Source organism: Heterocephalus glaber, unplaced genomic scaffold (assembly GCF_053883595.1).
Source record: "Heterocephalus glaber isolate CG9 unplaced genomic scaffold, H.glaber_assembly_v1.0 deba00001472, whole genome shotgun sequence".
NCBI lineage: Eukaryota > Metazoa > Chordata > Mammalia > Rodentia > Bathyergidae > Heterocephalus > Heterocephalus glaber.
Genome location: NW_028258315.1, coordinates 35,016,808 through 35,029,426, shown reverse-complemented (window position 1 = coordinate 35,029,426; position 12,619 = coordinate 35,016,808). Strand labels below are relative to the sequence as shown.

Here is a 12,619-nt window from a genome sequence, read left to right as displayed (position 1 = left end):
GGAGGAAATGAATCTCAACCAGAAAGCCAGGAAGACCCCCGGGAAGTACTTAAAAAAACATTGGAATTCTGTTTATCTAGGTAAGGCCGGTACTATTTTTTTCTAGTACCTGATAGCTGTGGTGTTATGCACTGCATTAGTTACTCTATACAAATGTGATTTTACGTAGAAGCTTGTATGTGTATTAATAACTATATATGCACATGTGTTAATCAGCTATCTAGAATATTGAGTAGCCTTTTGCATGTTAGAGACTGATTACAGTCCTCAGATCAGTGGTTCCCCAGAATTAGATCCACAAATTCATCTTAGTAATCATTATCTGGATTGTTCTTGGTCCTACACACACACACCCGGTTTCACTGAACCAGTCTCTGAGATAGAGCCTTAGAAAATCTTTACTCTTGCTAAAGTCTGGGCACAAATGTCCTACTATATTGTTTCTCAAAATATGCCAAATGGCACAGAAGTGTTTTGTTTATGTATCACTCATGTTTAATTGTATTTTTTCCTGAATAATACCTTTTCTATTATAAAATATATTAAAACTTTTAAAGTTGAAGTGGCAAAACTGGACATACAACATTGGGCTAAATGTAACTTTATTTGAATCTGAAGTTAACCTTACAGTGGTGTCTGATGAAGGTCCCACCCTCAAAGAAAGTTGGAGCTGCATGAAGCTGAGAATGGGGTGTGTTAGCCCTTCCTTCTACATTTCTGTGTTGTCTCAGATTGGGAACACTGAGTATATTGCACAATGACAGTCAAAAACAAGAGATGTGGTCAGTGGTAGAGTGGTTGCCTAGCATGTGTAATGCCCTGGATTCGATCCCTAGCACAGCACAGCACAGTGAGCATGTGCACATAATGTGTGCACACACACTGTGAAAACAAAAGATCCTTTGCCAAAAGTTGAAAAACTTCCTACCCACACACCCATATGTAGCCTTCATGTGGCCAGAATCACCCACATCTAAGTGATGGCTAGCTGAGATGAGGGACAGAACACTGTTTCCCTCTACACATCAGTCACTTTGAACACCGAGATTATCATTCCCTTTCTTTGCAAGAAGAGATCCTTTGAAACTCATTATTGCATTTTAGCTTGAGATTTTTTTGGGGTTTTTTTGTACCAGGGGTCAAACTCGGGTCCTTGCTGTTGCAAGGCAGGCGGTGGAACCACTGAGCTAAATCCCCGGCCCCTTGAGGTTTTTTTTGAGGGGCCTTTTCATTATATCACATGTCTTTTTCTTCAGAATTCACAGGAAACAGTTGTCTTTGACCAGAATACCAAGAAATAGCCCGTCTTGACCAGCACTGCTAATTATATGTGGCTTACCTGTTGACCCTATGGATAAAGTTACTAACCTGTTTCCTTCTTTTTAATTCTGACTGCCAGAAAGCCAGAGCCAAATTTGTAACTTCTCTGGAAAGTGTTCCATACTTTGCAGCAGGCATTTTGAATACTGACCTTATTCTGGCCTTTTCAAAATTTTCTTATCTTTTTTATTCATTCGGCTGGATTTCCTTATTTTATTTTATTTTTATTATTATGGTTTTTTTGGTACTGGGGATCGAACTCAGGTTCTTGCACTGCCACAGCAGGTGGTGAAACCGCTGAGCTAAATCCCCGGCCCTGGATTTCCTTATTTTAAAAAACTTCTCTATTTTTAAAAAACTTCTTAAAGATGAGCTATATCTACATTGTGGAAGGAATTATCTGCTTATTCATTTTTTGTTTGTTGTTGTTGTTACTGTTGATTTTTGTGTTGTGTTTTGTTTTGTTTTATAGATAGGGACTTTCTGTGTAGCTCAGGCTGCTCCTGAACTCAGTATGTAGTCCAGTCTGGCCCCAAACTTGCAGTGATCCTCCTGCTTCAGCCTCTCAAGTTCTGGGATTACAGGCATGCACCACCAAACTCTGCTGTTCATTAGTTTTGATAGCATAAATTACAGTATACTTTTATTTTTACTCTTTCTACTTCTCCTAGCGTTTTTGAAAAAAATGTACCTAGGGGTGGAAAGAGCAAGTAACAGATGGGGCTGGGGCTCAGATCTAACACCAAAGCTGTACTATGCCAAGGTATCTCTTATGAAACATATTGCTGTAGATTCACGTTCTTTTAAAGAAATTGTTTTCTTTCAACAGGGAGAATCTTGCGAGTGACATGTACCTTATATCACAGATGGATAGTGATCAGTATGTGCCAATTACAACTGTAGCTAACCTTGACCATATCAAGAAACTCAGTACTGATGTGGATTTGATTGTTGAAGTGCTAAGATGTAAGTAAATGACAACTTAAGATGAATAATATTTGTCTTTACACTGTTTGTCATATCAATGTGAGCCTTTACATCTACACCCATCAAATAGTACTTGTTGGCAAACTGAATCTTCCACGGACAACCATTAATTCCTTTCTGACCAGTTGACATAATGGAACCACTGATTGAATCCGTAATGAAACCTTGAAAAGATTATAGGTCATTTGAAGGAGAAAAGCAATCTTTTTAAAAAGACATTTTATAAACAGCTGTTTTATTCATGAAAAACAGTAATAGCATTATTTATGGTTAAAGTACATATTGATAAGCATTTTTGTTGCTCAGGGAGTTTCTTTCTAATTTCAACTTCCTGTGTAAGTTTTGATGAAATATTGCATTTTCCTTAAAAGGATATTGTAAATGAAGTTTTTACTTTGAAATTTGGCAACATCAAACGAATGTTTAAATGTTTCAACAGAGACCTGCTGGAATTTCAGGAAATGTAGTGAAAGTGTTACCTATTGTGTCATCATTTTAGTTTATGTCTTTATATGCTTTGCTTGTACTACCTTTCTGTTCTTTTTTTTTTTTCTGAAGAAAAAACAGCTTTACTTAGGTATAATTGGCATCGAGTGCACATATCTGAAATGTACAGTCAGTAAGTATTGACAGAAGGATATACATGGGTGAAACCACTATTGCCACAAGAAGTTAACAGTACCTCCATCACTCCCAGAGTTCTGGCCCTTGTAATGCTTTCTGCTCAAAGGCTTCATTGCACATTCCTTCTATTAAACATGTGCTTTATTGGATTTGTTTTTGATTATGACAAATTTACTTTATATATAGGGCAACAAATTCCAGATGAAATTATTTTCATAATTTCCCTCCTCAGGACTGATGTATGCTGCAGTTTTGGTTGGTGTCCTTCACAAGGAACACAGTATGAATTGTGCCAGCCCTTTTCCACTATTGCCTTCATAGTTTTGAAAGTTGAGGCATTGCATGCCTGGATGAAAGCCTCATTTCTCTTGACTACTGTGCCTTTTTGTTACTTACACTTGTGTAGAGGTGTTCCACGTTGTCCCTGTCCCTATGCATTGATGACACAGAGCTATCATTTTTTTCTTTGTGGATCTGATTTGACACTAATAGAAAAATGAGCCTCTTACTTTAGAATTTAGTTGGATTTTCTAGTCAGAAGTAAAATTATTTTCTATTTTTCTGTTCTTAGACAAAAAGTGAAGAAACTGGGAAACATAATTACTATTTAACTATGAATTCTGAACATTGTACCATTTCCCAAGGTGATATTTTATTTTCCATTGTCAACATTTAGAACAGAAACCTACTTTTTCTATCAGTTGGATTTGGTTTCATTTGACTCACTTTACAAGGCCAGCAACTTGTACCTATCTGTACTCTATTAGAAGTCTTCTTGATTATTCTTAGGAGTTCTAGATTTAGTTATTCCTTTAGGCATACTTTGCAAACTTTACTGCTGCACTGCAGATAGTTTCACAGTTAATTCTTGCTAGTCAAAGGTTACTCATGCAGTCTATAAGAATACTTAATTCCTCTGCATACTTGCTTAAAGGAACCATTTTATGTATGGATCACTCATCTGCATTTCCCTGAAAAGAAGACCTAAGGAGAAAATTATCAGCCTTGTAAATTAGAGATAAAAAATGCCAACCTATCCTTCTTCCTACCTGCCATCACTGTTCTCTTGCTCAGTAGCGCCAGTTGCTTTACGTACTCACCAGCACCTAGAATATAGTCATTTTAAATTTAGATTTTCTAATAGATGTTTAGCAATATGTCATGATTTTAATTTCTTTAAATGGTTAGTTTTCTTCTTCCTTGAAGTGTCTCTTCATATAGCCCCCATATATACTTTTTCATTTGTTTACTTGACAAATGAGGGTTTTGTGTTTTTTTTAAGTATATCTTATTTTTCAGAGCAGTTGTAGGTTCATAGCAAAATTAAGCGGAAGGTTTTTGTTGTTTTTTGGGGGTTTTTTTGGACTGGGGAATGAACTCAGGACCTTGTGCTTGCGAGGCAGCCAGTACAACCACTGAGCTAAATTCCTGGCCCAGGAGGAAGGTATTTCTGTAACTGTCAACGTCCCCCACCATTTTTTAGAATTGGTGAACCCATGTCACCATATCATTATCATCTGCCATTTACATAGGATTCACTGTTTTTGAGTTTGTTTTGTTTTATTTTTGGCAATACTAGGGTTTGAAACCAGGAGTACTCCCTTGCTGAGCTACATCCTTGGCCCTTTTTTGAAACAGCTCCTGGCAGTCCTAAAACTTGTAGTCTGCCTGCCTCAGCCTCCCAAGTAGCTAGCTGAGATTATAACATGCCATTGGGCCCAAATAGGGTTCAATCTTGGTGTTGTACATTCTGTGGGTTTGAATAAATGTATGACATGTATCTACCATTATGGTATTATACAGAAAATTTTCATTGCTTTAAAAATATTCTTTGCATTGCCTATTGAGTTTTCCCCCAACCCCTGACAGTTATTAATGTTTTTATTGTCTCCATAGTTTTACCTTTTCCATAATATCATAGAGTTGGAATCATACAGTATGTATAGGCTTTTACTATTGACTTCTTTGCCTTGATAATATAGATTTTAGTTTCCTTCTTTTTAGTGCTGAATAATATTCCATTGTCTGATGTACACATTTTATTTATCCAAGGACATCTTGGTTGATTCCGCATTTGGCAATTATGAATAAAGCTGCTGTAAACATTTGTGTACAGATTATATATATATATATGTTTTCAACTCATTTAGGTAAATAACAAGGACTGATTACTGTATCATATGGTAAAAGTATGTTTTGCTATTTCCCTGATAACATGTGGAGCATATTTGCATGTGATTATTTGCCATCTGTAAATCATCTTTGGTGAAATGTCTTTTCAGATGTTTTGTCCATTTTTTAATCAGGTTGTTCGTTTTCGTATTGTTGACATTTAGGATCTTTCTTTAGCAGTACTGTATCTGATGTGTCTTCTGAAAACTTTGCTCCCAATCTATGGCTTGACTTTGTACTCTTTTGACATTGTCTTTCATGTCTAATTTAAATGAAGTTTTAAATTTCAATGAAGTCCAACGTATCAATTTTTTCTTGCGTGGATTATGACTTTCGTGTCACATCTAAAAGAATCATTGTGAGCCCCAATTTATCTAGATTTCTCCTGTTTTCTATGAATTGTAGTTTTCATTTTACATTTAGATCTGTTGTCATTTTTGGTACTTTTGAGTTAATTTTTATGAAGAGTTTGGGGTTTGTGTTTACATATTTTTGTTTTGCATGTAGTTGTCCAGTTGTTATTGCCACTTTTTCAAATGTGTATATATTTAAAAATATGTGATTTACAAATATAATTTTCCACTCTATGGCTTACTTTGTTTTTCTAAGCATCTTTTGAGGAGCAGAAGTGTAAATTTTTTTAGGAGACCTTGCTTAGTCCAGGGTTACAAAGGTTATCCTCTAGAAGTTCCAGATTTGGATCTAGTATGTATTTTATTACAATTGTTCCACACCATCTGTTGAAATAACTCTGCTCCACTGCTTTTATGCCTTTGTCACAATCTTTTGGCCATATATGGGTGGGTTTATCTTTGGACTATGTGTTGTTTCATTCATTTTTCTGTTTTGATGCTAATACCACAGTGTCTTGATTACTATAATTATATGAAAAATCTTAAAGAAGGTGAACAAAATTTCCAGCTTTGTTTTGGCTCTTCTAAATGGTTTGTATTTCCATATCAATTTTAGAGTAGGCGTTATTATTTTCAAAAGGGCTTATTGGAACTTTTTGGGGATTGTGCTGATTCTGTAAATCTGCTTGAGGAGAATTGACTTCTTACCAATAGTGAGTTTTCCAGTCTATTTATTTACGTCTTTTAAAATGTTCCCAGCAATGTTTTGTGGTTTTCAGTACATAGGTTTTTCATATGTTTGATCCAATTTATAACTATTTTATATTTTATGCTATTGTAAATGATATTTTTTACTCAATTTCTAGTTGTTTGGTGCAGATAAGTTCATTCTCCAGTATTTTATATACAAACACTAGTAAACTCAATAAATTCTACTTTTTTGTGAAAACTATATTACATTTCTACAGTGGCAAGCTCATTTTCTGTGAATACTTATTTATACACAATCTAGGTGCCTTTCATTCCTATTTCTTACCTAATTGCACTGAACAGAATCTCTAGTATAATGTTGAATGGAAGCAGGGAGAGTAGACATCCTTGCTTTGTTCTCAATGGAGATGGAATCATTTTCCATCATTAAATGTGATGCTATCTGTAGATTTTTCATAAGTGACACTTACCTAGTTGATGTTCCCTCTGTTCTCTGACTGCTGAGAATTTTTATCAGAAATGAATGTTGGGCTTTGACAGATATTTTTTCTACATCTAGGAGATGATTGTATAGGTTTTTAAATTTTTTAATTCATCAATACATTTTAGACAACTTGACTTTTCAGTTGGTAAGCCATCGTTGCCTTACTGAGATAAGTCCCATTTATTGTGATTTAATACGTTTATATGTTGTTGGTTTCACTTTGCCAAAATTTGTTAAGAGTTTGCATGAGTGTTAGGAATATTGTTCTGTAGTTTCTTGTGTAATGTCTTTGTTTAGTTTGGTTATAAGAGAATTGCTGGCTTCTTAGAATTGGTTGGAACATAATTTTATGGGGTAGTTCTATGGAATTGGTGTTCTTTTTACTTCAATGTTTGATCAGTTTCTCTAGTGAAACTGTACAGGCGTTGAATTTTTTTATGACAAGATTCCTCTCCTCCCAACTCTGCACATTGAGGGATTAAACCTAGGGCCTTCACACTGAGCTACATCCCCAGCCCTTTTATTTTTTATTTTAGGATGCTAAGTCTCTAAATGCCTACACTGGGCTTAAATTTTAGATACCTTGCCTCAGCCTTCCAGAGTACTGGGATTATAGATGTGCACTACCACGTCAGCTTGTGGCAAGATTTTTAACTACAAATTCCATTTCTCTTGTAAATACAGGTCTGTTCCAATTACCTCTTTTCTTTTAGACTGAACTTTGATAGTTTGTGTCTTTTTTAAGGAATGTTTCTGTTTTTTGTGAGTTGTCAAATTTATTAGTGTGATTATACTGTTTTTAACCTGTAAAAATTGGTAACCCCTATAGTGATTTTGCCACTTCCATTCCTGATACTGTTTGTTCAGTTATGGTAATGGATACCTGAAAGACTTGGTTATGGTCATAATGTAATATAGTTTGAATCTACATGTTACATAAATCCATAGAAGTCACACCAGAAGACAAACTTTATACAGAAGGGCCCAAAGAGACTGGTGAAATTAGGCCTGACTTAGGCCTCTTTCTACCATAGCATTTGGACCCTCATCAGCATTCTTACGCAGAATGTGCTCTAGGACCGGGGATTTAGCTCAGTGGTTCTGCCGCCTGCCTCCCAAGCACAAGGACCCAAATTCAATCCACGGTACCAAACAAACAGAATGTGCTCTAAAGTTGTGTAAGATATTATCATTAGGGAGAACTGGGTAAAGGGTGCATGGCACCTCTGCATGAGTCTTAGACTATTGCAAAATAAAATGTTATAATAAGACAAAATTATTTTACTTGTGTTTGTAGAAAGGAGAAAGCCTTTAACCCTATATTTTAATGTACTATTATTTGAGCTGATTAGAATCTCTATTTCATAGTGATACATGTTGTAGCTTTTATAGGACTTACTAAATTTCCATTTTCCTCAGTTTTGAAAACCTTTACATGCAAAATTGGTTTAAAATTTTTCAATAGTTTTGTGTGTTAGCCTACCAGAACTACTGATGATTTGCCATTGTGTATAGGTTTCTTCAATTTGATTAATGTAATGTTACACACTCCATTGGAATATCATATTTTAATATTTGTGTTTTATCTTTTTTTTTTTCTTCTCTCTATAGCTTTACCTTTAGTCCAAGTGGATGAGAAGGGAGAAAAAGTAAGGCCAAATCAAAATCGTTGCATAGTGATATTGCGTGAAATATCTGAATCTACCCCTGTGGAAGTAAGTAACTTCTCTTACAGGTACTTGGACATTTTCTTGAGAGTTTTTTGTTGGTTTGGGGTCCTTTTTTTTTTTAAACATCTGTGTTTTTGGAGAGTTTATTTTAAAAAATACTCAACATTAAGTTTTCTCAGGATTTGCACACATTGATAGTCTCAAACCCTTTGGTTTCAAGACTCTCTTACCCTCGTTTTATTTTTGTGGTACTGGAGATTGAACACAGGACCTTTGCAGTGAGCCACATCCCCAACCCCATCACCCTTCCATTTTATTTTGAGACAGAGTCTCACTAAGTGTCCCAGTTTGGGCTTGAACTTGGTAGTCCTTCTGCTCCAGTCTCCCATAGTGCTAGTATTACATTTGTATGCCATGACACCCAGTCTCATTTACACACTTTATGTTAAATATTTAGAAATTAAAAATGAGAAAAGCTTTAATGTTTATTCAATAAGAATATTAAACTCCAAAATTAAGAAAAAGAGCATTTTTATGATAAATAACTTTTCAGAGTAAACATTTTCATGACAAGATGACCTATTGTGATGAAATCCCTGAGCACAATTGGAATTGCTGCTGGATCCAAACTACCATGGCCACTCCCGTACTTGCTATCACCATAAGTGCAAATGTCTTCTGAGTAAAAGAAGGCACAGTCACCTTTTTTGTGAATATGGGGTCTGGGGATAATCCTTAGAGAGCCAATAACTTGGAGCAGTAATTTTAGAGAACCCATAGTATTTGATAGTTTAAGAATAATTAAAAATAGCCAGGCATTGTGGTAAACACCTGTAATCTCAGCCTCTTAGGAAGCAAGAAAATCACAGTTCAAGGTCAGCCTGGACATCTTAGCAAGACCCTGTCTCAAAGCTTTAGAAGGGCTTGGGATATAGTTCAATGGTAGAACACTTGCTTACCATGCACACAAGGCCCTCAGTTCAATTGTTAGTACTGAAAAAATATTTTTAATAGTAACGAAAAACAATAACTATATTGCATTACTATAAAATCCATTACTTGTCTGAATTCTTAACTTAAGTTTCCCTGTACAGTAAACACACAGGCTGGGCCTGGAGTTAAGAGAAGTCTTGATGGAAGGGCCTGGAAGCTTAGCTCATCAAATCAGTTCTTGGCCACCTTGGAAAACAGCCCCTACCTGCTTTGGGGACTCTTACAAAACACAGCTTGGTTTATCATTAATCTCTTATCTTTCAGGATATAAACCTAGGCATTCATATCTTTTTAAACACTTTTTGTGCAAAAGAAACAGACATTTCTATTCACGATTCCAAGACTTAGCTTTTAACACTTAGATTAATATATGTGAAGATTTATTAAGGAAAACACTTTAAAAATTTAATAAAGGTGAGGATTCTAACAAAGTTGCATGCCTGTGGTAAGAAATTATATAACTCTTCAAATGTAGTCTTGTTCTATCAAGTTTTACTTCGTGTTCACAAGGAAGTTTTACTAGTTCTGTATTACAATATGGGGAAAAGAAATAAGCATTTAATTTTTTCTTCACATTTTTATTAAGGTTCTAATTATGAAGAGGTAGGATATTTACTAATTTATCTTTATTAAATCAAATTAATATTTAAAACATCCTAATTATCAAGACTTGAAATACTTGTAAAAATTTAGAATTTTCTACATTTAGCAGTAGACCTTGATCTTGGTATGTTTGTATTCAAAACTACACAGTATGCTTTCTGTGTAAAAGTTGGCCAGTGAAAGCCTTAATCTAAGAAAAAAGAAGATAAGTTTCCAAGGATTCTATGGTGCAGAGCCCGTCTACTGGGGCTTGAAAGTGTAAGCAAAGAATTTGCAGGAAGTTCTCTGTTCCTTAAATATAACCAGATTCTTGTCAGTGATTAGAACATTTTTAATATTGATCAGATTTTCATATAATAGTTTATATGGAATTCTTTGAGAGACAAGAATGAACTACTCTTTGCACTACTAACTGACAGCTTGGTGACGTTGAAGGATTATTACTTGAGGTTGGAAGTAGTAATACTAACTAACCATTAGTCTATATATTTATTTTCTTTTAACCAGGAAGTATTTGTCAGATTACACAATAAAACAAGGCATTAGCATCTTAGGACATAATTTTTGTAGTTGTTTGATTAATTCCTTTAGTACTTTTTGAAGTGTTACTAAGTAATACTTTTTTAATGAAATGACCCCTTTTTATTCCTGGTACTGTTTTTACTGTGGTGTCTACTTTGTCTGATGTGAATATAGCCACTGTCTCTTTCATTTATGAAAGTTAGCCTGGTCTTTTTTCATCCTTTTATTTTAGCCCATTTTTGTCTTTACATTAAAAATGAATTTCTTATAACCAATGTGTAGTTGGGTCTTGCTTTTCTTATGCAATGTTTTGGGGTTTTTTGTTAGTTTTTCCTTTTTTTTTTTTTTGGTAGACAAAAGAAGTGGGAGATTGTACCTAAGGGCCTCATGCTCACTAGGCAAGCATCTTACCACTGAGCTACGTCCTCAGCCCCAGCCCCAGCCAATCTGAAAAATTTTGCTTTTTAAATGTGGGTGTAGAGCATTTATACTTAAGTCCTTAGTGACGTGGTTGGGTTTAAATTTATAATCTTACTGTTTGTTTTGTTTGCTTCTGCTGTTCTTTGTTTCCTTTCCTTTTCACCCCTCATCTCTTAGTTGGTTCACTAGGTATGTTTTATAGTGCTTCCATTAGGGTTTATCAGTACTAAATGTATCCATCTGCCTTTACTTAATGTAATACCATTTCCTCACAACAATAGTTTTCCACTTCGGGCCTTATGCTATTGTCAGATATTTTAATTCTGTGTTCATAAGCTCTACAATATATTACGTTTGCTTTAAATCAACTTCCTTTAAAGAAATTAAAAATAAGAATTATGTATTCTATTTATGTAATATTTACTATTTCTGTTGTTTCTCATTCTTCTCTGTGCAGGTCTAGACATCCCATCTATTATCATCTTCCTTTAACATGAATATTTCATTGAGGTTTCTTGTGTGGTTTATAGGTCAGCTGGTGATGAATTTCTTTTCATCTTTAGTATGTTTGAGAAAAGCTTTAGTGTAGGCTCATTGATGTAGGATTTTTTCTTGGGAACTGGATATAGATTTCTAGATTGATGAGGGGTTTTTTTCCTTTCTCTGTTTTAAAGATGTTCTACTCTTCTGGTGGTCTGCATTGTTTCTGGTGATAAGTCTGCCATTTTTCTCTTCATTACTCTGTATAACACTTTTTCTTTGGCTTTAAAATCTTATCACTAGTGTTAAGTAATTTGATTGCAAGGTGCTTTGGTTTAGCTTTGTTTTTCATACTTAACATTCATTGAATCATTATTCAATTAAATCATTATTCTCTCTTCCTTGTGACCTTTTCTTTAGAAATTACCTAACATGCTATTAATTTTATTTAATGTATTTTTCAGACATTCATTTTTCATCTCCATAAGTTTAATTTGGGCCTTTTTTCCTCTATATCTTTAGCATTCTCAGTCTACCTTTTTGAGCATATGGAGTGTGTGTATATTTAGTAACTCTTTGAAATTCCCTTGCCTACTAATTCTGTCTCTATGATTTTTAGGCTTAATTGGATTGCTCTTTCTTGTTATAGGCCATATTCTGTTCTTGGCATTGTTGGTAATTTTTGAATGAATACCAAACATTTTGGATTTTACTTTATTGGATACTAAGTATTTTTGTATTCTTATAAATTATCTTGAGTTTGGTGATGTGCATTTGTAGCCCCAGGAGACTGAGGCAGGAGAATCTCTTTACCCTGCCCAGGCCACCCTGGATAAAACAGTGAGATCCCCATCTCAAAGAAAAAGAAGTTACTTGGAACCAGCTTGCTTCCTGAGGAATATTTATTGGATGGAATCAGTAGCCTTTAAGGTTCATCCCCCCCCCCCCCCCCGCCAAGGCAAATCCTGCCCCTCCTCCCCTGCCCCCAGTACTCTGCCTCCTATCCTGTGAGTTTAGGAGAATTTTCTGGCTGCTGGTGTTTCCTTCTAATCATTTCAGGTGGTTGTTTCCATTTAAATCTGAGGACATAGGGTGGGGTCTCTGTGGAGCTATGCACACTTTTCTAGTGCAGTGGCCTGGAAACTCCTCCAGCATGAATTGGGTGTTCTGGGGTCTTACCTTGTTCCTGTCTCCTCTCTCAGGAACCACTGTCTTCAGCTACCTGATCACCAGTACTTCAAAATCCTTATTTCACAATTTTGTTTTGTTTTTGATTGTGT

The 12,619-nt window shown here is 35.2% G+C and overlaps 1 protein-coding gene across 10 annotated transcripts in view; it reads left to right on the top strand.

The window, feature by feature from the left end:
• Positions 1-12,619, top strand: part of Larp4b (La ribonucleoprotein 4B) — a 93,880-nt gene that overhangs the window by 59,649 nt on the left and 21,612 nt on the right. For all 10 annotated transcript variants that reach the window (XM_021266353.1, XM_087181939.1, XM_087181940.1 and 7 more), the window contains 3 exons: positions 2-80; positions 2,150-2,286; positions 8,263-8,366. In XM_021266353.1, coding sequence (XP_021122012.1) covers positions 2-80; positions 2,150-2,286; positions 8,263-8,366 — 320 coding nt within the window. The remainder of the gene's footprint in view (position 1; positions 81-2,149; positions 2,287-8,262; positions 8,367-12,619) is intronic.